General features: G+C 49.1%; 3 protein-coding genes across 5 annotated transcripts in view; 2 read left to right on the top strand and 1 right to left on the bottom strand.

Annotated features, from left to right (window-relative positions):
• Positions 1-27,801, bottom strand: part of LOC149436291 (galectin-1-like) — a 391,735-nt gene that overhangs the window by 186,691 nt on the left and 177,243 nt on the right. The window lies entirely within an intron of this gene.
• LOC149436300 (galectin-1-like) lies at positions 419-3,413 on the top strand. The gene is made up of 4 exons (XM_089661748.1): positions 419-430; positions 1,194-1,273; positions 1,788-1,959; positions 3,055-3,413. Exons 1-4 carry the CDS (start codon positions 419-421, stop codon positions 3,196-3,198), a joined length of 408 nt encoding a protein of 135 aa, XP_089517874.1. The 3' UTR covers positions 3,199-3,413.
• Positions 22,595-26,191, top strand: LOC149436299 (galectin-1-like). Its single transcript, XM_089661747.1, has 4 exons — positions 22,595-22,606; positions 23,362-23,441; positions 24,567-24,738; positions 25,833-26,191. Exons 1-4 carry the CDS (start codon positions 22,595-22,597, stop codon positions 25,974-25,976), a joined length of 408 nt encoding a protein of 135 aa, XP_089517873.1. The 3' UTR covers positions 25,977-26,191.

The following is a 27,801-nucleotide window of genomic DNA, read 5'->3' as shown; positions in this document are numbered from 1 at the left end:
TGGGTGTAGTGGTTGTTATAGGTTTGCTTGGGGTGGACATGGGTTGGTGTTGGGTTGTTGGGTGTAGGAAGTTGTAGGTATATTTCTGGTTGTTTCTGTACCATTGAGGAATATGGATCATGCTGAGATAGGGTTGCTTCATATGGGCAGTTGGTGGGTGTGGGGCAGTATTTTAGTTCTTGTACATCCATTTATGTAGGGTATGATGTATGTGTTTTGGTGTTCTGGCACAGAGTTGGGCCTGCCTTCCTGTGTATTCTTAGTATTGGGTGTAATCATATGTGTATGATTATGTTCACTACTAGTGGGAGCTGCAAAGGTGAACAAATGTGGTGTGTTGGTTGATAGGTTTGCTTGGGGTGGACATATTTTGGTGTGGGAATTTAGTTTCTGGTTCTAGTTGGTGTACCATTGAGAAATGTGGATTATGGTGAGTATAGGGTGGCTTGATGTAGGGTTGTTGGGTGTGGATTTGTGTTTGTTTCAGTTTAGGTTATAATGCATGTATTTTGGTCTTCTGGCACAGAGCTGGGCCGTCTGAATATTGGGTATATACTGGTATGGCTCACACTCCCCTCCTCCACACTTGCCCATAGTGGCTCATTATATCCCTGCCTTCCCCTCTGTGTGATTTGTACTAATGTGCAGTGTTATAAATGGTCCGGTTCTGAGATGTGACTTGTCCATCCGCTCTGGGTTAAACCATTTGTGCCATATTAACTCTTTCCATGCAGGATGGAAGCTGGTGGTGGGAAGGGTGTAGGGGGAATACGCTGGACAGATCAGATATTTGATGCACACATGATGACAAACTAACATGCTGACCAGAATTCAATTCATACTGTACCCACCAAGTATATAATTACTAAACATGAATGCTGGGCAGGCCTTGGCACCATCCGGCTGTCTGTAGATGGGACTATACCTTATAAAGGTCTGGGCAGCCAGCATACATGATATGAATGTTAGAGAAAATGTATATATTGTCATGTCATTGATGTGTTATTAGACATTTGTGATCTGCTGGGGATGTCTGAGCTCCTCCACTCTCCCACAAAGTGCTGCCACCCACAGAAATCCCTAACTTATTCTGAGTGCAACCATCAGATGTCTCTCCTGTCTATAAATGGTGTAATAATCCCCCCCCCCCCCATTATACAGGGAGTAATAATTCTCTAATTTCTCCCATACAGACTTTTACCGTTGATAACCTCGGCCTCAAACTTGGTCACTCGGTGGAGGTGAAGGGCTTCATTCCGGTGGACTGTGAAGTGTAAGTCACGGTTCCATCCTCAGCTACTTATTATACAATAGATGTCTGCTCTCTGTATAATTTGCCTAAAGTTTACCTTGCAGAAGCAGGAAAGTGTTCCGTGTACAGTACATCCTACTGACCCCTACACGCTGGGAATTTGGCATGCGTGGTCCCTCAAATGCCTGACTTTGTGTTCCTCACAGCAAACTTAGCTTAAATGTTTGTGTCTACATTGACACAATTTCACCATATGAGATGCCAGCTGACTTCTATCTCTCTCCTCCTGGACCTCGCCAAACTGTATGGCTGCAGGCACTGTGGAGGAATTTTTCCTCAATCTACAGTAAAGCGCTTCATTGCTACGAATTACCTAGTTAGAGGTCCAATGGTAAGAGGGAGTGAAAGGGCACAAAGTAGTAGTGACTTCTCAGCTCCCCCTCCTAGCAGTGACACCTGAGTACCACAGGTGAAGGACTCGAGTACTATATCTGACCAGAACTGAGCAGAATATTTCCTTTTTCTGTCTTTCTAGGTTTGCCATAAACTTGGGAACAGATATGAAGAATTATGTGCTACACTTTAATCCTCGATTTTCCTATGGTCAAGACCGGCTCGTGTTAAACTTGAACTCAAAGGTGAACGGTGTCTGGGGGAAAGAGCAGAAGGAAAACTTCTTCCCCTTCCAGAAGGGATCGGACACCACGGTATGTCTACACTGGGAGGGGAAGGAAAAATGGTGGAAGGGGCAAAGTGTCATCACTGTTCATATTGGACACATCCGTCTCTAAAAGATGCAGTAGGCAGCTAGTGATGGCTTAGGTAAAGGGTATATAGGCTTTCTTTGCTATGATGGGTCAATCCTTCAGCTCATTCAATGGAGGATGAGACCTTTCCACATGGGAAGATGCAATGGATTCCATCATGCTGCCATTGATATTACCAATAGCAACAATTTGCTAGGTGGTATATTAATGGTTGTCAGATATTGGCTTGCAAAATGTTTTCATGTAACATTTTCCTTCTATTTTGTGTATGCATGTCATTGATGTTATACATGTTGGATGAATATTTTAGGAAAACGAGGGAATAGGGATAAGGAAATCCCTGACATGGACTCTGTAAAGTCTCAATCTGGGGAGTAGTGGGGGGCTGGCCTGCAACTTTAAATCGTGTTTTACCCTAAGCCAGTCATGGTAGATGAGACCCTTGTCCAAGGGCTCACTTGAGCCATGGCTAAGAGGTGTGTATTGGGGCTCCTGGAAGGGGGAGATTGTCATCTGACAGGGAATCCTGTAGAACAGAGCCTTTAGCACTTTCATGGTTCTATTTGGCATGTAGTGTAGATGTTGTATAGCTTGCATGGCATACAGCAGCCTCTCCACCACTGGCCCCAGTGAAACCATTGAAATTTTTTTTGATCTCTGGGAAACCCTTGCTAAAACAATTTCAGTGTTGCCCCATTTTTGGTAGTGGTCAAAATGCCACTCTTACAGGCAGTGAGAATTTATCATGAAGCTGGCTCCACAAACATGTGCTGGGGGTCCAAAAATAGGCAGGTACCATCAAATGGTAGTTTAATTGGCCACAAGTCTAGGTACCCCTAGAAACCTCTGGAGTCCAGGTCTGCTGGCCATTCTCACCCAGGGTTCCTTCAGACTGGCCATAAGCTATTGATCTGAGGGCTCCAGACATTGATCTAGATGACAGACCATCCTCAGACCCTGTTACTAAAACATTGCAGCTTCAGAAGCACATCCTTCCTTAGTCCAGCAAGCTGACACTGCCATCTTTTCTTACAGGTTTCCTTCTTGTTTGAGCAAGACAAGATCACCATACATTTGCTTACAGGAAATCCTTTCACATTTCCAGTGCGCTTTCGCATAAATGAGATCTCCTACTTGTCTTTGAAAACCCTCCAGCTCAAGTCCATCACACTGACATGAAGAACCTGCAATAGAGGAGCCACCTCTCCCACGTGTCCATATCCCGGCTCTTGTGAAATGGCCATAATGGATGGAGAGAAATGTTATCCTGTCTTGTACCCTTCTCCTTCCAATCTGCCTCCTTGCTGCTCATGTAGCCATACATTGTGCTTTGCTCAGATCACTTGCTAGAAATGAATTTCATCCACATTTCAAATAAAATTCAGTGAGCTCTATTGTGTCTGATCAATCTTATTATAGAGCACTAAACTGACTCTGTATTCATTGCTGTAGTCTATAGCGCCCTCCTGCTGGAGGTTGGTTGCATTACCTTTAGGCTGCATTCACACTTGAGCCGCTTGTAGCTTTAATTTCTGAAGCTCAAACTTGAGGAAATAAAATTTGTTCTCTATGGTGCCTGTTCACACCTGATCACACAAACGGGCACCATAGAGAACAATTTGAGGTTTTTGGAGCTTCAAGTGTGAATGTAGCCTTAGAAGGTACACAGTAGCTGTGGCAGTGAATGTAGTAGTACTCCAGCAGGGGAAGGAGATGCTGGAGCAGCTTTAGTCTCAGTGTACGGGTAGTAGACTAGGGGTAGTAGTAACTACATAGCATGGGGAGTAAAGTGGTGGCAGCATAGGAAGGATAGTGTTGAGAAAATGTAATATTTGTAGCAGGGGGTATGGCGGCTATAAGATACGTTGGGTGGAGGAGGGGTAGGAGCAGTTCTAGCAGAAGTGTGGTAGTAATAGGAGTAGTACTAGTTGTAGTAAGATGGTAATAGTAGTAGCATTGGGTGTGGTAATATTTGCAGCAGTATAGTAAAGGAAGTGGAAATTGCCAACCAGTCAGTGTATAGACTGCAGCTGGTTGGCACCAGCAGACAGAACATGAACATCACTCTGGCAGCTTGGGCTAAGAGGGGTGCCAGGCCGTCCCCACACAACTGCTGTGCCCAGTGGTGTATTTAGGTTTTGTGCTCCCCTAGCACAACGATTGTCTGCCCCACGGAGAGAGCCTGACATTAACTAACACCCCTTCCACTAAACCCCCCCCCCCCCCCCCCCCCCCCGCAATGGGGAAAAACACTCCTCTTCACAGCATATATCCCTGGGAACGAGAGTCAGGCTCTACAGACACCATCATGCAGCCTTTCTCGGATCCCACCTGTGTCCCTTCTATCCCTTCTGGGGGGAGGTGCCTGAAATTTGCCACCCTATGCAAGTGGCTTGTGGTAAATGCACCCCTGGCTGTGTCTGCCAGACACTGGAATCTGGATCCTGGTCCTTGGAGCCCAGTTAATCACATTCATAACAAAGCTGTTCCGAATGAATTTGTTCATAACAGCTGTGATTGGCCCAATCCTAGTACCATGTGATTATCTGTAGCCAGTCACTAGTTGTCATGAATGGTTAACCCCTTTCATGACCATTAAACTTTGCTATCACAATGATCTTCAGTGTAACTGCAAATAAAGTATAAATCCCTCATCACCACCTCTGAGTGCAGTGTTACAATGGTGATCAAGTGTTTTTGTGGGGTTTTTTTATATATATTTTTTAAATATTGTCAGCATCCCTGATCAGCTCCACATCTGTTATGAGGATGCTATACTTCACTGGTGCCAGCATAGTAAAAATATATATATTCAGGAGTATACAACCCCATGCGAATCCCCAAGCTTCTTACTAAATGCTTTCAAAAAATGTAATTGGAAGATTATTTCTACTGTCCTGGAAGAGCCTCAAGAAATGAGATCGGCAATCAGGGCCTTGTGGTCAAACATTGTGTGTGATATATATATACACATAAATGAGCCTTAACATAACCACTCACAGGTAAATTAAATAATTTGTCACACCCCAACTGCAAAGAACTAGCATACCACCCATAGCCAGGTGCACAGGCATTTCACACCACCCACAGCCAGGTGCACAGATGTCTCAGGTTACCCATGCAGAAGAATGCATCTTCCTGCAGGACGAGTGTGACCGGCCATGAGGAAAGTTCTGGTGCTTACGAAGTTAAGATCCAGTTTCAGCAGAGAACATCCACTATGGGGCGCCTGGCTGTGCCGTGTCCCCCCCCCCATACTAGGATCAGTAATGACAATTCCTGGGATGTCATGCATCTCATCTGATGTATTGGAGGTCCTGGGTCCTCTACATGGATCTTTAGTTGGACCTCATTTAGAATACTGTGTCCAGTTCTGGAGATCTCACTTCCATAAAGATATTGATGAGATAGAACGTGTCCAGAGACGGGGAACACAAATGGTGAAAGGTCTGAGGGATCAAACATATCAGGAGAGACTGCAGGAACTTCATATGTCCAGTCTGGAGGAAAGAAGGGAAAGGATGGACATGACCAAAACCTTTCAATACTTCAAGAGGGGGAATAAGGTTCTGGACGGCAGGATGTTCAGTATGAAGCCAAGATGAAGAACACGGGACATGACCTCCAACTGACTGGAGGAAAGTTCCCAACTCATCTTAGAGAGTCATATTTTCCTGAAAGGGTAGTTGATGGTTGGAATAGACCTCCAGCAGAGGTAGTGAGTCAGTCAGCAGTAAGTGGCTTCAGACATGCTTGGGGCAAACATGGATCTAGACAAAAAAAGGTAATAAAAAATCAAAAGTAAAAAAAACCCCAAAATAAAAACAATTTACAAAATAAAGAGTCAGACTTGATGGAGCACTTGGTCTTTTTTCTGCTGTCACTTATCTTTGTTTTTGTTTCTTGTGTGTCTCATATGATGTGTATCAGTATAGTGTTGCTGGTTGTGATGTAGTGGTTGGTATTGTGTTGGGGGATGTGGGCAGGTAATGTAAATTGTCACTTTGAGGTTGAATTCCTAAACCTGGAGAGTCCAGAATCTGGTGCATGTATGAGCACTGGTGGAAGCTGCAAGAGCTGAGCAACTGGCTTCTGTGACGGATGGTAGGTGTAATGTTGAGGATGGTGACGGGCCTAGTGTTGGGGGCTGAGGGCGGCGACGGGGGTATTGTTGGGGGCTGAGGGCGGTGACGGGCGTAGTGTTGGGGGCTGAGGGCTGCGACGGGCGTAGTGTTGGGGGCTGAGGGCTGCGACGGGCGTAGTGTTGGGGGCTGAGGACTGTGACGGGCGTAGTGTTGGGGGCTGAGGGCGGCGACGGGCGTAGTGTTGGGGGCTGAGGGCTGTGACGGGCCTAGTGTTGGGAGCTGAGGGCGGCGACGGGCGTAGTGTTGGGGGCTGAGGGCTGCGACGGGCGTAGTGTTGGGGGGCTGAGGGCTGCGACGGGCGTAGTGTTGGGGGCTGAGGGCGGCGACGGGCGTAGTGTTGGGGGCTGAGGGCTGCGACGGGCCTAGTGTTGGGGGCTGAAGAAAGTGGAGGTTATAAGGTTGCTGGATGTTGGCAGTGGTTGGGATGTTGGCAGTGGTTGGTATGGTGTTGCTGGAGGAGGCCATTGATATGTCAGGGGGGCATTTAGTTGCTAAGTTTGGGTGGTGATGGGTATAGATTGGTGTAGGTTATGATTAGAGATGAGCGAATCGAAGTATCCGAAGTGGAATTCGAGTCGAATATCGGAAAAATTTTGATTCGTGCCGAATCCGAAAAATAGCCTAATTCGGACGCGCGAATCGAAATTTTTCAGAAAATGGCGGCTGACATGTGCGGCGACGGAGCGGGGATGTCTGGGAAGGCGCGCAGACAAGGCGCGCTGACCCATAATGCATTCCTCAACTACATGTGATCGCATCAGCCTATCAGCAGCCAGCCAGCCAGCACTGTGTAATGGTCGAGCTATAAATAGCGGCCATTTTGGAATTCTTCATTTGCCTGCAGTTATTGAACAGAGGCAGACCGCTCTGTACTAGGGACAGGGACAGAGTTAGGGCCACAGAAACGATAATTGGGGACAGAGAAAAGTTACTTAGGGACAGAGAACCATTACTCAGGGACACAGACTTGTTAATGAGGGCCACAGAATCGTTATTTAGGGACAAAGAAACGCTAGTTAGGGCCACAGAATTCATAATCAGGGACAGACAGAATTGTTACTCAGTGCCAGAGAATTGTTACTTAGGGCCACAGAAACATTATTAGGGCCACAGAATTGTTACTCAGGGACAGACAGAATTGTTACTGAGTGCCAGAGAATTGTTACTCAGGGACAGACAGAATTGTTACCGAGTGCCAGAGAATTGTTACTCAGGGACAGACAGAATTGTTACTGAGTGCCAGAGAATTGTTACTTAGGGCCACAGAAACTTTAATTAGGGCCACAGAATTTTTACTCAGGGACAGACAGAATTGTTACTGAGTGCCAGAGAATTGTTACTCAGGGACAGACAGAATTGTTACGGAGTGCCAGAGAATTGTTACTCAGGGCCACAGAAACTTTAATTAGGGCCACAGAATTTTTACTCAGGGACAGACAGAATTGTTACTGAGTGCCAGAGAATTGTTACTCAGGGACAGACAGAATTGTTACTGAGTGCCAGAGAATTGTTACTCAGGGACAGACAGAATTGTTACGGAGTGCCAGAGAATTGTTACTCAGGGACAGACAGAATTGTTACTGAGTGCCAGAGAATTGTTACTTAGGGCCACAGAAACTTTAATTAGGGCCACAGAATTTTTACTCAGGGACAGACAGAATTGTTACTGAGTGCCAGAGAATTGTTACTCAGGGACAGACAGAATTGTTACCGAGTGCCAGAGAATTGTTACTCAGGGACAGACAGAATTGTTACTGAGTGCCAGAGAATTGTTACTTAGGGCCACAGAAACTTTAATTAGGGCCACAGAATTTTTACTCAGGGACAGACAGAATTGTTACTGAGTGCCAGAGAATTGTTACTCAGGGACAGACAGAATTTTTACGGAGTGCCAGAGAATTGTTACTCAGGGCCACAGAAACTTTACTTAGGGCCAGAGAATTTTTACTCAGGGACAGACAGAATTGTTACTGAGTGCCAGAGAATTGTTACTCAGGGACAGACAGAATTGTTACTGAGTGCCAGATAATTGTTACTCAGGGCCCCAGAAACTTTGCTTAGGGCCACAGAATTTTTACTCAGGGACAGACAGAATTGTTACTGAGTGCCAGAGAATTGTTACTCAGGGACAGACAGAATTGTTACTGAGTGCCAGAGAATTGTTACTTAGGGCCACAGAAACTTTACTTAGGGCCACAGAATTGTTACTCGCACAGACACAGAATTGTTACTCGCACAGACACAGAATTGTTACTGAGGGCCACAGAACTGTTACTTGGGGCCACAGAAACGTTAATCAGGGACACAGAATTGTTACTGAGGGCCACAGAACTGTTACTTAGGGCCACAGAATTGTTACTCGCACAGACACAGAATTGTTACTCAGGGACACAGAATTGTTACTCAGGGACACATAATCGTTTAATTAAAGAGTATGTCAGACAACATGCAGAGGAGTGGCAGAGGAGGCAATGTTTTAGGAGCGAGCAGACGTGGCAGCAGAGGAAGGGGTCGAGGCAGCACTAGTCGCAGCCAGAGGCCAGTGCTCCCGGTGTCATCCAGCGGTCGTGTCTCCACCGACAACCTTGCCGTCGTCGATTGGTTGGCTCGGTCGTCTTCCTCTTCCCAGGTCACCTCTGACACCTACAGCCAACGGTCGGTGGGTACGTCAGACACAACCGTTAGTTGGCATGGCCCGGGACCAAGCCCACTGAAATCACATGTCCTCTACCTGCCCCTGTCCTTTGGTGTTCCCTCACCAAGCGAAGTATCGCATGCTGTGGGCTCAGCCCCACTGTACAGTGAGGAAGAGCTAACAGAGGGCGGTCAGGAACGGGGGGAGACATCCGCCTTTTCAGCAGCCAGGCGAAGAAGTAGTGGCGAGGAGAGTGGCTCGGTAGCCGGTCTAGAGACAGGTCTGTCTCCTGACCCAGACGCAGCCGAGGGGGCTAGTAGTGAGGCGGAGACCCTACTTGATGATGAGGAGGTTGATCGCACTTGGCAGCCTCGTCGTCATCAGGCAATTTCTTCCGCATCATCAGGAGAAGAGGGTGGCAGCTTGGCAGCGAGCAAAACAGTCGGTGGGTTGCCCAGGAGACAGCAGCAGGGTCGCAGCAGTGTCAGTGGAGCCAAACGTCCACGGAGTAGAGCACCAGCTCCACTGCAGCCTACCACCACGGCCAGTAGTGGTGCCGGTGTGCACGGAGGAAGCAGCAGTCAGCCAGTGAGGAGTATCGGGGGCAAAGTTTCCTACTCGGCGGTGTGGCAATTTTTCGTCAAGCCGCCCGAGGAAGTAAACGTAGCCGTATGTCGACTATGTGGCCAGAAAGTCAAGCGTGGCCAGGGGGCCCATGTTGGGACTACAGCGTTGCGGCAGCATATGCAGCGTCGCCATTTGGTGGCCTGGGAAAACCGTGATAAAGATACGGCGGTTCTGCCCGCCCCAGCCCCCGCTCCATCACCCGCTCCGTTACTTGCTCCGTCACCCGACGTCAATCGCCCTCCATCAGCCAGTCAAGGCTCCAACACCTCTGCTGAGGGGAGTTGTCGCTCGTTGGCATCTTCCGCTCGTTCAGATGCTCCTTCTCCTGCTACTCCTCTTCACGGATTCCGTCAGCAGTCTTTCTTGGAATCCGTTTCCAAGAGACAACAGTTTGCGAGCACGCACCCGACGGTGCAAAAGCTGAACGTCCTCCTGTCCAAGTTGCTGGTGCTGCAGTCCCTCCCTTTCCAAGTGGTGGACTCAGCACCTTTCAGAGAAATGATGGCTTGTGCCGCGCCGCGGTGGAGAGTGCCAAGCCGTCATTTCTTCGCCAAAAAGGCAGTGCCAGCCCTGCATTCACATGTAGAAGACATGGTGGGCCAGTCTTTGAGCATGTCGGTCTCTGCCAAAGTGCACGGCAGCGCCGACGTGTGGAGCTGTAACTATGGTCAGGGACAGTACATGTCATTTACGGCCCACTGGGTGAACGTGGTGCCGTCACAGCCGCACCAGCAACTTGGACAGGTCACGCCGCTTTTGCCTCCACGTTTGCACGTCCTTGGTCCGGCAAAGATGTCCGCCTCTACCACCTCTTCTTCCGCTGTGTCCTCAGCCGCCACCCCCGTGCCAAGTCCCATTACCCGACCGGCATATCACATGTGCAGGGCGCAACGGTGTCACGCTGTTCTGCACCTGGTATGCCTTGGCGAACGTAGTCACACAGGGGAGGAACTTCTGAGTGTAATGAACAGAGAAATCGACAGATGGCTGTCTCCGCGCAAACTGAAAATCGGAACCATGTTGACCGACAACGGAAAGAACATTGTGTCTGCTCTGCGTCAAGGAAGGTTGTGCCATGCGCCATGCATAGCTCACGTGTTCAATCTGGTTGTCAAGCGGTTCTTAAAATCCACCATCCCACTGCAAGACATCCTTAAAATGTCACGTAAACTTTGCATGCATTTCAGCCATTCCTACACCGCAAAGCACACCCTCCTTGAGCTGCAGCGGCAGAACGGAATTCCACAGCATCGCCTGATCTGCGACGTTGCAACAAGGTGGAATTCAACCCTACACATGTTAGACCGCCTTTACGAACAGCGAAAGGCCATCACCGATTTCCTGATGTTACAAGCGGATAAAGGTACTCCCCTGTGTAACTTCGATGTCAGCCATTGGCAGCTCATGCGTGACACCTGCCGCTTGCTCAGGCCCTTTGAGGAGGCCACGCTATTCGTGAGTCGGCAGGACTATGGGATGAACGACGTCATTCCTCTGTTGCACGTCCTTGAACAAATGCTGTTAACAATGGCTGGTCAGGGTGCGGTAGACGTGGCGCACAGATCTCAACGCCACATGACCCCTGTGGGGGCAGGACAGGAAGAAGAGGAGGAGGTAGAGGAGGACATTTGTGCTCAGGAATTATTGAGTGAAATGGGTGGTTTTTCCACTCAGCGGACAGGAGTGGAGGAGCAGGAGCATCTGGTAGAGGAGGAGGAGGAGGAGACAGAGGACCCAGACGCACCGTGGCAGTATGCTGTGGAGATGGAGGCAGGGAGTCCCTCGCATTCCTTGGCACAAATGGCCCATAGCATGCTCGGTTGCTTGCGTAGCGACAGCCGAATAATAACCATCAGACAGAGGGATGACTTTTGGCTGTCCACCTTGTTGGACCCTCGCTACCGTTCCAAAATGGTGGCCTTTTTCACACCTGCTGAGAGGGAGGCCAAAATAACGTACTATAAAAACCACCTATGTAGTCAGTTGGTCTCTGCCTGTCTGCGCCAACGTCCATCCTCAGACACTGTGGGCCCTGTGCGCTCGCGTTCCGCTGCCATGGCAGCAGGGGAGGGGTGGGGTGGTAGGAGCAGTGGCAGCTCCACCAGCAGCAGCTGCCTCAGTCTGCAGTCGATGATGAGTAGCTTTCTTCACCAGCGCAGTGAGGAAACTACTAACCAGCCGCAGCAGCAGCAGCAGCAGCATCAGGTGGACCTGGAGCAGGACCTCAAACAACAGGCTTGGGCCTACTTGGACAGCACCCTGCCAACCGAGGTAGACAATCCCCTTGACTACTGGGCAACGAAACTTGACCTTTGGCCCCAACTAGCTGAATTTGCCCTTGAAAGGCTGTCATGCCCGGCCAGTAGCGTGGCATCGGAGCGCGTGTTTAGTGCGGCAGGAGGTATTGTAACTCCGCGGAGGACACGACTGTCCACCCAAAGTGTGGAGAGACTCACGTTTGTGAAAATGAATCAGGCGTGGATTAGTCTGGATTTCAAACCACCAGTTCCTGACACAACTGACTAAATCCGCCATGAATCATGCCCCAAACATGTGCCACTTTGAGGTCTCCTCACACACTGCTGGTGTGTAGAATTTTTTGACATAGGGTGCTGGCAGATTATGGGCCTCCTATAGCTGCTGCCAGGCCCCTAATCTGCCATAGGCCCCTATATACCGCTTCCTCATGCTGCTGCCAGGTCCAGAGTCTCTCATGGGTCCCTGTACGGCCTCCCATTGCTGCTGTCTCCATCGCCACACTCTGCCATGTGCCACTTTCAGGTCTCCTCACACACTGCTGGTGTGTAGAATTTTTTGACATAGGGTGCTGGCAGATTACGGGCCTCCCATAGCTGCTGCCAGGCCCCTAATCTGCCATAGGCCCCTATATACCGCCTCCTCATGCTGCTGCCAGGTCCAGAGTCTGTCATGGGTCCCTGTACGGCCTCCCATTGCTGCTGTCTCCATCGCCACACTCTGCCATGTGCCACTTTCAGGTCTCCTCACACACTGCTGGTGTGTAGAATTTTTTGACATAGGGTGCTGGCAGATTATGGGCCTCCCATAGCTGCTGCCAGGCCCCTAATCTGCCATGGGCCCCTATATACCGCCTCCTCATGCTGCTGCCAGGTCCACAGTGTCTCATGCCATGTGCCACTTTCAGGTCTCCTCACACTGCTGGTGTGTTGAATTTTTTGACATAGGGTGCTGGCAGATTATGGGCCTCCTATAGCTGCTGCCAGGCCCCTAATCTGCCATAGGCCCCTATATACCGCTTCCTCATGCTGCTGCCAGGTCCAGAGTCTCTCATGGGTCCCTGTACGGCCTCCCATTGCTGCTGTCTCCATCGCCACACTCTGCCATGTGCCACTTTCAGGTCTCCTCACACACTGCTGGTGTGTAGAATTTTTTGACATAGGGTGCTGGCAGATTATGGGCCTCCCATAGCTGCTGCCAGGCCCCTAATCTGCCATAGGCCCCTATATACCGCTTCCTCATGCTGCTGCCAGGTCCAGAGTCTCTCATGGGTCCCTGTACGGCCTCCCATTGCTGCTGTCTCCATCGCCACACTCTGCCATGTGCCACTTTCAGGTCTCCTCACACACTGCTGGTGTGTAGAATTTTTTGACATAGGGTGCTGGCAGATTATGGGCCTCCTATAGCTGCTGCCAGGCCCCTAATCTGCCATGGGCCCCTATATACCGCCTCCTCATGCTGCTGCCAGGTCCACAGTGTCTCATGCCATGTGCCACTTTCAGGTCTCCTCACACTGCTGGTGTGTTGAATTTTTTGACATAGGGTGCTGGCAGATTATGGGCCTCCTATAGCTGCTGCCAGGCCCCTAATCTGCCATAGGCCCCTATATACCGCTTCCTCATGCTGCTGCCAGGTCCAGAGTCTGTCATGGGTCCCTGTACGGCCTCCCATTGCTGCTGTCTCCATCGCCACACTCTGCCATGTGCCACTTTCAGGTCTCCTCACACACTGCTGGTGTGTAGAATTTTTTGACATAGGGTGTTGGCAGATTACGGGCCTCCCATTGCTGCTGCCAGGCCCCTAATCTGCCATAGGCCCCTATATACCGCTTCCTCATGCTGCTGCCAGGTCCAGAGTCTCTCATGGGTCCCTGTACGGCCTCCCATTGCTGCTGTCTCCATCGCCACACTCTGCCATGTGCCACTTTCAGGTCTCCTCACACACTGCTGGTGTGTAGAATTTTTTGACATAGGGTGCTGGCAGATTATGGGCCTCCTATAGCTGCTGCCAGGCCCCTAATCTGCCATAGGCCCCTATATACCGCTTCCTCATGCTGCTGCCAGGTCCAGAGTCTCTCATGGGTCCCTGTACGGCCTCCCATTGCTGCTGTCTCCATCGCCACACTCTGCCATGTGCCACTTTCAGGTCTCCTCACACACTGCTGGTGTGTAGAATTTTTTGACATAGGGTGCTGGCAGATTATGGGCCTCCTATAGCTGCTGCCAGGCCCCTAATCTGCCATAGGCCCCTATATACCGCTTCCTCATGCTGCTGCCAGGTCCAGAGTCTCTCATGGGTCCCTGTACGGCCTCCCATTGCTGCTGTCTCCATCGCCACACTCTGCCATGTGCCACTTTCAGGTCTCCTCACACACTGCTGGTGTGTAGAATTTTTTGACATAGGGTGCTGGCAGATTATGGGCCTCCTATAGCTGCTGCCAGGCCCCTAATCTGCCATGGGCCCCTATATACCGCCTCCTCATGCTGCTGCCAGGTCCACAGTGTCTCATGCCATGTGCCACTTTCAGGTCTCCTCACACTGCTGGTGTGTTGAATTTTTTGACATAGGGTGCTGGCAGATTATGGGCCTCCTATAGCTGCTGCCAGGCCCCTAATCTGCCATAGGCCCCTATATACCGCTTCCTCATGCTGCTGCCAGGTCCAGAGTCTGTCATGGGTCCCTGTACGGCCTCCCATTGCTGCTGTCTCCATTGCCACACTCTGCCATGTGCCACTTTCAGGTCTCCTCACACACTGCTGGTGTGTAGAATTTTTTGACATAGGGTGTTGGCAGATTACGGGCCTCCCATTGCTGCTGCCAGGCCCCTAATCTGCCATAGGCCCCTATATACCGCTTTCTCATGCTGCTGCCAGGTCCAGAGTCTCTCATGGGTCCCTGTACGGCCTCCCATTGCTGCTGTCTCCATCGCCACACTCTGCCATGTGCCACTTTCAGGTCTCCTCACACACTGCTGGTGTGTAGAATTTTTTGACATAGGGTGCTGGCAGATTACGGGCCTCCCATAGCTGCTGCCAGGCCCCTAATCTGCCATAGGCCCCTATATACCGCCTCCTCATGCTGCTGCCAGGTCCAGAGTCTCTCATGGGTCCCTGTACGGCCTCCCATTGCTGCTGTCTCCATCGCCACACTCTGCCATGTGCCACTTTCAGGTCTCCTCACACACTGCTGGTGTGTAGAATTTTTTGACATAGGGTGCTGGCAGATTATGGGCCTCCCATAGCTGCTGCCAGGCCCCTAATCTGCCATGGGCCCCTATATACCGCCTCCTCATGCTGCTGCCAGGTCCACAGTGTCTCATGCCATGTGCCACTTTCAGGTCTCCTCACACACTGCTGGTGTGTAGAATTTTTTGACATAGGGTGCTGGCAGATTACGGGCCTCCCATAGCTGCTGCCAGGCCCCTAATCTGCCATAGGCCCCTATATACCGCCTCCTCATGCTGCTGCCAGGTCCAGAGTCTGTCATGGGTCCCTGTACGGCCTCCCATTGCTGCTGTCTCCATCGCCACACTCTGCCATGTGCCACTTTCAGGTCTCCTCACACACTGCTGGTGTGTAGAATTTTTTGACATAGGGTGCTGGCAGATTATGGGCCTCCCATAGCTGCTGCCAGGCCCCTAATCTGCCATGGGCCCCTATATACCGCCTCCTCATGCTGCTGCCAGGTCCACAGTGTCTCATGCCATGTGCCACTTTCAGGTCTCCTCACACTGCTGGTGTGTTGAATTTTTTGACATAGGGTGCTGGCAGATTATGGGCCTCCCATAGCTGCTGCCAGGCCCCTAATCTGCCATAGGCCCCTATATACCGCTTCCTCATGCTGCTGCCAGGTCCAGAGTCTCTCATGGGTCCCTGTACGGCCTCCCATTGCTGCTGTCTCCATCGCCACACTCTGCCATGTGCCACTTTCAGGTCTCCTCACACACTGCTGGTGTGTAGAATTTTTTGACATAGGGTGCTGGCAGATTATGGGCCTCCCATAGCTGCTGCCAGGCCCCTAATCTGCCATAGGCCCCTATATACCGCCTCCTCATGCTGCTGCCAGGTCCAGAGTCTGTCATGGGTCCCTGTACGGCCTCCCATTGCTGCTGTCTCCATCGCCACACTCTGCCATGTGCCACTTTCAGGTCTCCTCACACTGCTGGTGTGTAGAATTTTTTGACATAGGGTGCTGGCAGATTACGGGCCTCCCATTGCTGCTGCCAGGCCCCTAATCTGCCATGGGCCCCTATACCGCCTCCTCATGCTGCTGCCAAGTCCAGAGTGTGTCATGGGTCCCTGTACGGCCTCCTATTGCTGCTGTCTCCATAGCCACACTCTGCCATGTGCCACTTTCAGGTCTCCTCACACTGCTGGTGTGTTGAATTTTTTGACATAGGGTGCTGGCAGATTACGGGCCTCCCATTGCTGCTGCCAGGCACGTAATCTGCCATGGGCCCCCGTACCGACTCCTCATGCTGTGACGTTGCAACAAGGTGGAATTCAACCCTACATATGTTAGACCGCCTTTACGAACAGCGAAAGGCCATCACCGATTTCCTGATGTTAAAAGCGGATAAAGGTACTCCCTGTGTAACTTAGATGTCAGCCATTGGCAGCTCATGCGTGACACCTGCGCTTGCTCAGGTCCTTTGAGGAGGCCACGCTATTCGTGAGTCGGCAGGACTATGGGATGAATGACGTCATTCCTCCGGCTGCCTCAGTCTGCAGTCGATGATGAGTAGCTTTCTTCACCAGCGCAGTGAGGAAACTACTAACCAGCCGCAGCAGCAGCAGCAGCAGCAGCAGCAGCAGCAGCAGCAGCATCAGGTGGACCTGGAGCAGGACCTCAAACAACAGGCTTAGGCCTACTTGGACAGCACCCTGCCAACCGAGGTAGACAATCCCCTTGACTACTGGGCAACGAAACTTGACCTTTGGCCCCAACTAGCTGAATTTGCCCTTGAAAGGCTGTCATGCCCGGCCAGTAGCGTGGCATCGGAGCACGTGTTTAGTGCGGCAGGAGGTATTGCAACTCCGCGGAGGACACGACTGTCCACCCAAAGTGTGGAGAGACTGACGTTTGTGAAAATGAATCAGGCGTGGATTAGTCTAGATTTCAAACCACCAGTTCCTGACACAACTGACTAAATCCGCCATGAATCATGCCCCAAACATGTGCCACTTTCAGGTCTCCTCACACTGCTGGTGTGTTCCATTTTTTGTCATAGGGTGCTGGCAGATTACGGGCCTCCCATAGCTGCTGCCAGGCCCCTAATCTGCCATGGGCCCCTATACCGCCTCCTCATGCTGCTGCCAGGTCCAGAGTCTCTCATGGGTCCCTGTACGGCCTCCCATTGCTGCTGTCTCCATCGCCACACTCTGCCATGTGCCACTTTCAGGTCTCCTCACACTGCTGGTGGGTTCCATTTTTTGTCATAGGGTGCTGGCAGATTACGGGCCTCCCATAGCTGCTGCCAGGCCCCTAATCTGCCATGGGCCCCCGTACCGACTCCTCATGCTGCTGCCAGGCCCGTAATCTGTCATGGGCCCCTGTTGTCGCTTGTTGGCATATTCCGCTCGTTCAGATGCTCCTTCTCCTGCTACTCCTCTTCACGGATTCCGTCAGCAGTCTTTCTTGGAATCCGTTTCCAAGAGACAACAGTTTGCGAGCACGCACCAGACGGTGCAGAAACTGAACGTCCTCCTGTCCAAGTTGCTGCTGCCAGGCTCTTAATCTGTCATGCGCCCCTGTACCGCCTCCTCATGCTGCTGCCAGGTCCAGAGTGTGTCATGGGCCCCCGTACCGACTCCAAATGCTGCTGCCAGGCCCGTAATCTGTCATGGGCCCCTGTACCGCCTCCCCATGCTGCTGCCAGGTCCAGATTGTGTCATGGGTCCCTGTACGGCCTCCCATTGCTGCTGCCAGGCCTGTAATCTGCCATGGGCCCCCGTACCGACTCCTCATGCTGCTGCCAGGCCCGTAATCTGCCATGGGCCCCTGTACCGCCTCCTCATGCTGCTGCCAGGTCCAGAGTGTGTCATGGGTCCCTGTACGGCCTCCCATTGCTGCTGTCTCTATCGCCACACTCTGCCATGTGCCACTTTCAGGTCTCCTCACACTGCTGGTGGTTTCCATTTTTGTCATAGGGTGCTGCATGGCCTCCCATTGCTGCTGCCTCCACCGCCACACTGTGGCTCCACACTCTGGTTTTGGCCCCGTGACTGGCCAAATGAGTGAAGTGTGCGGTGATTCTAAGATCGACGGCACTCATCTGCATGTCATACTGCCTGACAGTATTATTTCTCTTCCCCAGCAGACTCCAAGGGCATTTAAATTAAAGGTACAGTGTTCTGCACTAATATAAAGGCTCTCTGAAGCCTAGAAACACCCTTTTTTAAGTTAAATTCACAGCGAATATATTCGACTCGAATCGAAATTTTTCCACGAATTCGCCGAATCAGTCGAATCGAATTTTTGAATACTTCGCTCATCTCTAATCACCATGTATAATATATAAGGGGGGATATGATCTCCATGTATAATACATAAGGGGGGATATGACCTCCATGTATAATACATAAGGGGGATATGATCTCCATGTATAATACATAAGGGGGATATGATCTCCATGTATAATACATAAGGGGGGATATGATCTCCATGTATAATACATAAGGGGGGATATGATCTCCATGTATAATACATAAGGGGGATATGATCTCCATGTATAATACATAAGAGGGGGGATATGATCTCCATGTATAATACATAAGGGGGATATGATCTCCATGTATAATACATAAGAGGGGGGATATGATCTCCATGTATAATACATAAGGGGGATATGATCTCCATGTATAATACATAAGGGGGGATATGAACTCCATGTATAATACATAAGGGGGGATATGATCACCATGTATAATACATAAGGGGGGGATATGATCTCCATGTATAATACATAAGGGGGGATATGATCTCCATGTATAATACATAAGGGGGGGATATGATCTCCATGTATAATACATAAGGGGGGATATGATCTCCATGTATAATACATAAGGGGGGATATGATCTCCATGTATAATACATAAGGGGGGATATGATCTCCATGTATAATACATAAGGGGGGATATGAATCTCCATGTATAATACATAAGGGGGATATGATCACATAATATGAGACCTCTGACATCACATGAGGTGTATGACATAATATGAGACATAAAAATTATAATAACAAAGATAAGTGACAGCAGAATAAAATCCAAGTGCTCCATCGAGTCTGTTTCCTTTTTAAATGTATCCTTGTTTATTTATTTATTTGTTGGTAAGTATTTTGTCTGAGTCTAGATCTGTGTTTGCCCCAAGCAAATTGAAGGTAAATTGCATTGAAGTTGTCACAGACCTCTCATACCCAGATGTACAGATGTCCCAAGTTGTAGTGGAATGTATCTCCTGCAGGACGAGTGTGACCGGCCATGAGGAGAGTTCTGGTGCTGAAGGTGTTAAGATCCATTTTCCATTTTGCTGATGACACCCAGCTCTATCTCTCCACTCCCCAGCTCACCCCCTCAATCTCCTCACGTATCACAAATCTACTGAGCGACAAATCAGCATGGATGTCACACCACTACCGGAAACTCAATCTTTCAAAAACTGAGCTGTAATATTACCTCCCCCCCAATCCTCCACTCATGACTTTACCATTAAGATCAACAGCACAACCTCTGGTCCTTCCCCTCATGCCAGGGTGCTGGGCGCAATCCTAGACTCTGACCTCTCCTTTGGGCACCACATCCACTCACTGGCTAAATCCTGCCTCCTCAACCTCCAGAACATTTCCAAAATCCGCCCCTTCCTGACCAATGACACCACAAAACAACTCATCCACGCCTTGGTTTTATCCCACCTCAATTACTGCAACTCCCTCCTCACTGGTCTACCATTACACAGGCTATCCCCCCTTCAGTCTATTATGAATGCTGCTGCTAGACTCATACACCTTACCAACCGATCAGCGACTGCTGCCCCTCTCTTCCAATCCCTTCACTGGCCTCCACTCAGTGTCCTCCACCCCTCTCTGCCAATCCCTCCACTGGCCTCCATTCAGTGTCCTCCACCCCTCTCTGCCAATCCCTCCACTGGCCTCCACTCAGTGTCCTCCACCCCTCTCTGCCAAACCCTCCACTGGCCTCCACTCAGTGTCCTCCACCCCTCTCTGCCAATCCCTTCACTGGCCTCCACTCAGTGTCCTCCACCCCTCTCTGCCAATCCCTCCACTGTCCTCCACTCAGTGTCCTCCACCCCTCTCTGCCAATCCCTCCACTAACCTCCACTCAGTGTCCTCCACCCCTCTCTGCCAATCCCTCCACTAACCTCCACTCAGTGTCCTCCACCCCTCTCTGCCAATCCTTCCACTGGCATCAATTCAATGTCCTCCACCCCTCTCTGCCAATCCCTCCACTGACCTCCGCTCAGTGTCCTTCACCCCTCTCTGCCAATCCCTTCACTGACCTCCGCTCAGTGTCCTCCACCCCTCTCTGCCAATCCCTCCACTGGCCTCCACTCAGTGTCCTCCATCCCTCTCTGCCAATCCCTCCACTGGCTTCCATTCAGTGTCCTCCAACCCTCTCTGCCAAACCTTCCACTGACCTCCACTCAGTGTCCTCCACCCTTCTCTGCCAATCTGAATCACCTCCACGAGATCATCCCCCGCAGCTATCACCTTTTGTATCACCTCCCCCTTCTTTTAGATTGTAAGCTCCATGAGCCGGTCCCTCCTATTCCTTCTGTACTGAAATGTATTGTAATTGTATTGTCTCCCGTTATATTGTAAAGCTCTGCGCAAACTGTTGGCGCCATAAATCCTGTATAATAATAATCATAATTTTAGCACGTCCACTATGGGGCGCCTGGCTGTGCCGTGCCCCCCCATACTAGGATCAGTAATGACAATTCCTGGGATGTCATGCCTCTCATGTGATGTATTGGAGGTCCCGATTCCTCTACATGGATCTTTAGTTGGACCTCATTTAGAATACTGTGTCCAGTTCTGGAGATCTCACTTCCATAAAGATATTGATGAGATAGAACGAGTCCAGAGACGGGGAACACAAATGGTGAAAGGTCTGAGGGATCAAACATATCAGGAGAGACTGCAGGAACTTCATATGTACAGTCTGGAGGAAAGAAGGGAAAGGATGGACATGACCAAAACCTTTCAATACATCAAGAGGGAGAATAAGGTTCTGGAGGGCAGGATGTTCAGTATGAAGCCAAGATGAAGAACACGGGACATGACCTCCAACTGACTGGAGGAAAGTTCCCAACTCATCTTAGAAAGTCATATTTTCCTGAAAGGGTAGTTGATGGTTGGAATAGACCTCCAGCAGAGGTAGTGAGTCAGTCAGCAGTAAGTGGCTTCAGACATGCTTGGGGCAAACAACAAGGATACGTTTAAAAAAGGATGCAGACTTGATGGACCACTTGGACTTTTTTCTGCTGTCACTTATCTATGTTTTATATTTTTTATGACTCATATTATGTCATGCATCTCTTGTAATGTCAGGGGTCTAATATGCTCTCCAGGGGCGGACTGACCATTTGGAAACTCAGGCACTGCCCGAGGGCCTGGGGTCAGTAGGGGGCCCCATGAGATGCCCCTGGTACTTTTTTCATAGGCTTTTTTGAGTTTGGGCAAGGACACAGGGGCCCCATGATCCCCTATTGCCCGGGGGCCCCATGAGTTGTCAGTCCGTTCCTGATGATGTCATATGATGTAATGTGTATCAGGTAATGTAAATTGTTACTTTGCGGTTGAATTCCTAAACCTGGAGAGTCCAGAATCTGGTGCAGCTCTGCATAGAAACCAATCAGCTTCCAGGTTTCCCTGTCAAAGCTTCATTGATCCAGCTGAAGGTAGAAGCTGATTGGCTCCCATGCACAGCTGCAGCAGATTTTGCACTCTCCAGTGTTAGGAAATCTCCCCCTTTGTGGTGTAGAAATGACTTTGAGGATAGTCCTCTTTTGCCCCCTTGCTGTTTGTGGTGAGTGGTGACATCCCAGCAGAGTGACGATGGACGACCCATGCTCAGTCACAGCGGATCCACATTTCATTCATTCTCTGTAATGAGCGGTTCTGGAACAATTGTCAGTCCAGGGAGCAGTGGGCGGAGTGATCCCTCCCTCCTGACTGGCTCCACCCTCAGCAGACCTCCTATATAAGAAGAAGTAGAAGAGCAGCTGATCACAAGTGTCTCTGATAAGGAAGCAGGATGGCAGATACTGTGAGTATGAGCACTGGTGGAAGCTGCAAGAGCTGAGCAAATGGCTTCTGTGGGGGATGGTGTGTAATGGTTTGCTTGGTGTGGACACAAGTTGATGTCGGGCTGGTTTGATGTTGGTGGTGGAGGTATATGTATGAGCACTGGTGGAAGCTGCCAGAGCTGAGCAAATGGCTTCTGTAGGTAGTGGTGGGTGTAGTGGTTGTTACAGGTATGCTTGGCATGGACATAGGTTGTTGTTGGGTGTAGGAAGTTGTAGGTATATTTCTGGTTGTCTCTGTACCATTGAGGAATATGGATCATGCTGAGATAGGGTTGCTTGATGTGGGCAGTTGGTGGGTGTGGGTCAGTATTTTAGTTCTTGTACATCCATCTATGTAGGGTGGGATGTATGTGTTTTGGTGTTCTGGCACAGAGCTTGGTCTGCCTTCCTGTGTGTGCTTAGTATTGGGTATATACTGGGATTCCCCCCCCCCCTTCATATGTGTATGATTATGTTCACTACTAGTGGGAGCTGCAAAGGTGAACAAATGTGGTGTGTTGGTTGATATAGGTTTGCTTGGGGTGGACATATTTTGGTGTGTGAATATAGTTTCTGGTTCTAGTTGGTGTACCATTGAGAAATGTGGATTATGGTGAGTATAGGGTGGCTTGATGTGGGGTTGTTGGCTGTGGATTTGTTTCAGTTTAGGTTATAATGCATGTATTTTGGTGTTCTGGCACAGAGCTGGGCTGTCTTAATATTGGGTATATACTGGTATGGCTCACACTCCCCTCCTCCACACTTGCCCATAGTGGCTCATTATATCCATGCCTTCCCCTCTGTGATTTATACTAATGTGCAGTGTTATAAACGGTCCGGTTCTGAGATGTGACATGTCCATCCGCTCTGGGTTAAACCATTTGTGCCATATTAACTCTTTCCATGCAGGATGGAAGCTGGGGGTGGGAAGGGTGTAGGGGGAATACGCTGGACAGATCAGATATTTGATGCACACATGATGACAAACTAACATGCTGACCAGAATTCAATTCATACTGTACCCACCAAGTACATAATTACTAAACATGAATGCTGGGCAGGCCTTGGCACCATCCGGCTGTCTGTAGATGGGACTATACCTTATAAAGGTCTGGGCAGCCGGCATACATGACATGAATGTTAGAGAAAATGTATATATTGTCATGTCATTGATGTGTTATCAGACATTTGTGATCTGCTGGGGATGTCTGAGCTCCTCCACTCTCCCACAAAGTGCTGCCACCCACAGAAATCCCAAACTTATTCTGAGTGCAGCCATCAGATGTCTCTCCTGTCTATAAATGGTGTAATAATCCCCCCCCCCCCCATTATACAGGGAGTAATAATTCTCTAATTTCTCCCATACAGACTTTTACCTTTTATAACCTCGGCCTCAAACCTGGTCACTCGGTGGAGGTGAAGGGCTTCATTCCGGTGGACTGTGAAGTGTAAGTCACGGTTCCATCCTCAGCTACTTATTATACAATAGATGTCTGCTCTCTGTATAATTTGCCTAAAGTTTACCTTGAAGAAGCAGGAAAGTGTTCCATGTACAGTACATCCTACTGACCCCTACACGCTGGGAATTCGGCATGCGTGGTCCCTCAAATGCCTGACATTGTGTTGCTTACAGCAAACTTAGCTTAAATGTTTGTGTCTACATTGACACAATTTCCCCATATGAGATGCCAGCTGACTTCTATCTCTCTCCTCCTGGACCTCACCAAACTGTATAGCTGCAGGCACTGTGGAGGATTTTTTCCTCAATCTACAGTAAAGCGCTTCATCGCTACTAATTACCTAGTTAGAGGTCCAATGGTAAGAGGGAGTGAAAGGGCACAAAGTAGTAGTGACTTCTCAGCTCCCCCTCCTAGCAGTGACACCTTAGCCCCGTTCACCCTTCTCCCTCCCACAACAGTGACCCAACAGCTCAGATCACCCTTCTCCCTGTCTATTTGGATTGAACACGGTCATTCAAGTCTGATCTCAACCTCTCTGCACGCCCATCCCAACACACACGTTCCTGCTTTAAAAATGGCTGTGTATAAGTGACCGTCGGCTGGAACCGACCACATGCCTGATGAGGGGTGACTGCAAGACTCCAATATGTTGCCACACTGTAACTATGTAATCATTCATTAAAATGTTTGGACCCATATTGGTGATCCTTGGTGTGCTGGTGACATCCTCCCAGACTTGAATGATGTTACTGTTTTTCTCTTGTGAACTTTCAGGAGAAATTCTCCAGTGGCTGCAACTACAAATGTCAGTGAGGGAATCTCTCAGAGCTTAGTTACTTTCTTTTTTTTTTTTTTTTTTTTTTAGTATATGTAGAAAAGTCTATGCCAAGAGTACCTAAAGTGAACCTGTAGCCTGGATATGGACAGAGTATTACCAGGACCCCATGTTTTTCAAGCAAACTGTCGGTTTGTCTCCAAAAATATTATCTGACATAATTGTGACCTTGTATGTGAATCAGAGGTACTTCTCCCACCCGAGTACCACAGGTGAAGGACTCGAGTACTATATCTGACCAGAACTAAGCAGAATATTTGCTTTTTCTGTCTTTCTAGGTTTGCCATAAACTTGGGAACAGATGTGAAGAATTATGTGCTACACTTTAATCCTCGCTTTTCCTATGGTCAAGACCGGCTCGTGTTAAACTTGAACTCAATGGTGAACGGTGTCTGGGGAAAAGAGCAGAAGGAAAACTTCTTCCCCTTCCAGAAGGGATCGGACACCACGGTATGTCTACACTGGGAGGGGAAGGAAAAATGGTGGATGGGGCAAAGTGTCATCACTGTTCATATTGGACACATCAGTCTCTAAAAGATGCAGTAGGCAGCTAGTGATGGCTTAGGTAAAGGGTATATAGGCTTTCTTTGCTATGATGGGTCAATCCTTCAGCTCATTCAATGGAGGATGAGACCCTTCCACATGGGAAGATGCAATGGATTCCATCATGCTGCCATTGATATACCACTTGGCAAATGGTTGCTGTTGGTAACATTAATGGTTGTCGGAAGGAAAATGTTACATGAAAACATTTTGCAAGCCATTTTGTGTATGCATGTCATTGATGTCATACATGTTGGATGAATATTTTAGGAAAACGAGGGAATAGGGATAAGGAAATCCCTGACATGGACTCTGTAAAGTCTCAATCTGGGGAGTAGTGGGGGGCTGGCCTGCAACTTTAAATCGTGTTTTACCCTAAGCCAGTCATGGTAGATGAGACCCTTGTCCAAGGGCTCACTTGAGCCATGGCTAAGAGGTGTGTATTGGGGCTCCTGGAAGGGGGAGATTGTCATCTGACAGGGAATCCTGTAGAACAGAGCCTTTAGCACTTTCATGGTTCTAATACATGGCATGTAGTGTAGATGTTGTATAGCTTGCATGGCATACAGCAGCCTCTCCACCACTGGCCCCAGTGAAACCATTGAAATTTTTTTGATCTCTGGGAAACCCTTGCTAAAACCATTTCAGTGTGTTGCCCCATTTCTGGTAGTGGTCAAAATGCCACTCTTATAGGCAGTGAGAATTTGTGTCATGAAGCTGGCTCCACAAACTTGTGTTGAGGGTCCAAAAATAGGCAGGTACCATCAAATGGTAGTTTAATTGGCCACAAGTCTAGGTACCCCTAGAAACCTCTGGAGTCCAGGTCTGCTGGCCATTCTCACCCAGGGTTCCTTCAGACTGGCCATAAGCTATTGATCTGAGGGCTCCAGTCATTGATCTAGATGACAGACCGTCCTCAGACCCTGTTACTAAAACATTGCAGCTTCAGAAGCACATCCTTCCTTAGTCCAGCAAGCTGACACTGCCATCTTTTCTTACAGGTTTCCTTCTTGTTTGAGCAAGACAAGATCACCATACAATTGCCTACTGGAAATCCTCTCACATTTCCAGTCCGCTTTCCCATAAATGAGATCTCCTACTTGGCTTTGGAAACCCTCCAGCTAAAGTCCATCACACTGACATGAAGAATCTGCAATAGAGGAGCCACCTCTCCCACGTGTCCATATCCCGGCTCTTGTTAAATGGCCATAATGGATGGAGAGAAATGTTATCCTGTCTTGTACCCTTCTCCTTCCAATCTGCCTCCTTGCTGCTCATGTAGCCATACATTGTGCTTTGCTCAGATCACTTGCTAGAAATGAATTTCATCCACATTTCAAATAAAATCCAATGAGCTCTATTGTGTCTGATCAATCTTATTATTGAGCACTAAACTGACTCTGTATTCATTGCTGTAGTCTATAGCGCCCTCCTGCTGGAGGTTTGTTGCATTACCTTTAGGCTGCATTCACACTTGAGCCACTTGTAGCTTTAAGTTCTGAAGCTCAAACTTGAGGAAATAAAATTTGTTCTCTATGGTGCCTGTTCACACCTGATCACACAAACGGGCACCATAGAGAACAATTTGAGGTTTTTGGAGCTTCAAGCTACAAAATGTTCAAGTGTGAATGTAGCCTTAGAAGGTACACAGTATCTGTGGCAGTGAATGTAGTAGTACTCCAGCAGGGGAAGGAGATGCTGGAGCAGCTTTAGTCTCAGTGTACGGGTAGTAGACTAGGGGTAGTAGTAACTACATAGCATGGGGAGTAAAGTGGTGGCAGCATAGGAAGGATAGTGTTGAGAAAATGTAATATTTGTAGCAGGGGGTATAAGATACGTTGGGTGGAGGAGGGGTAGGAGCAGTTCTAGCAGAAGTGTGGTAGTAATGGCATAGCATTGGTAGTGATAGGAGTAGTACTAGTTGTAGTAAGATGGTAATAGTAGTAGCATTGGGTGTGGTAATTGCAGCAGTATAGTAAAGGAAGTGGAAATTGCCAACCAGTCAGTGGATAGACTGCAGCTGGTTGGCACCAGCAGACAGACCATGAACATCACTTTGGCAGCTTGGGCTAAGAGGGGTGCCAGGCCGTCCCCACACAACTGCTGTGCCCAGTGGTGTATTTAGGTTTTGTGCTCCCCTAGCACGATTGTCTGCCCCACGGAGAGAGCCTGACATTGACCAACACCCCTTCCACTAACCCCCCCCCCCCCCACACACATGCAATGGAGAAAAACACTCCTCTTCACAGCTCCAGATATCCCCGGGAACGAGAGTCAGGCTCTACAGACACCATCATGCAGCCTTTCTCGGATCCCACCTGTGTCCCTTCTATCCCTTCTGGGGAGAGGTGCCTGAAATTTGCCACCCTATGCAAGTGGCTTGTGGTAAATGCACCCCTGGCTGTGTCCCCCAGACACTGGAATCTGGATCCTGGTCCTTGGAGCCCAGTTAATCACATTCATAACAAAGCTGTTAGGAATGAATTTGTTCATAACAGCTGTGATTGGCCCAATCCTAGTACCATGTGATTATCTGTAGCCAGTCACTCATTGTCCTGAATGGTTAACCCCTTTCATGACCATTAAACTTTGCTATCACAATGATCTTCAGTGTAACTGCAAATAAAGTATAAATCCCTCATCACCACCTCTGAGTGCAGTGTTACAATGGTGATCAAGTGTGTTTTTTTAGATATATTTTAAATATTGTCAGCATCCCTGATCAGCGCCACATCTGTTATGAGGATGCTATATTTCACTGGTGCCAGCATAGTAAACAAAATATATATTCAGGAGTATACAACCCCATGCGAATCCCCAAGCTTCTTACTAAATGCTTTCAAAAAATGTAATTGGAAGATTATTTGTACTGTCCTGGAAGAGCCTCAAGAAATGAGATCGGCAATCAGGGCCTTGTGGTCAAACATTGTGTGTGATATATATATACACATAAATGAGCCTTAACATAAC

The sequence above is a fragment of the Staurois parvus genome, unplaced genomic scaffold (assembly GCF_062004578.1).
Source record: "Staurois parvus isolate SC_StPar_1 unplaced genomic scaffold, SC_StPar_1.0 ptg001381l, whole genome shotgun sequence".
NCBI classification, from domain to species: Eukaryota; Metazoa; Chordata; class Amphibia; order Anura; family Ranidae; genus Staurois; species Staurois parvus.
This window is presented reverse-complemented; position numbering and strand designations above follow the sequence as displayed.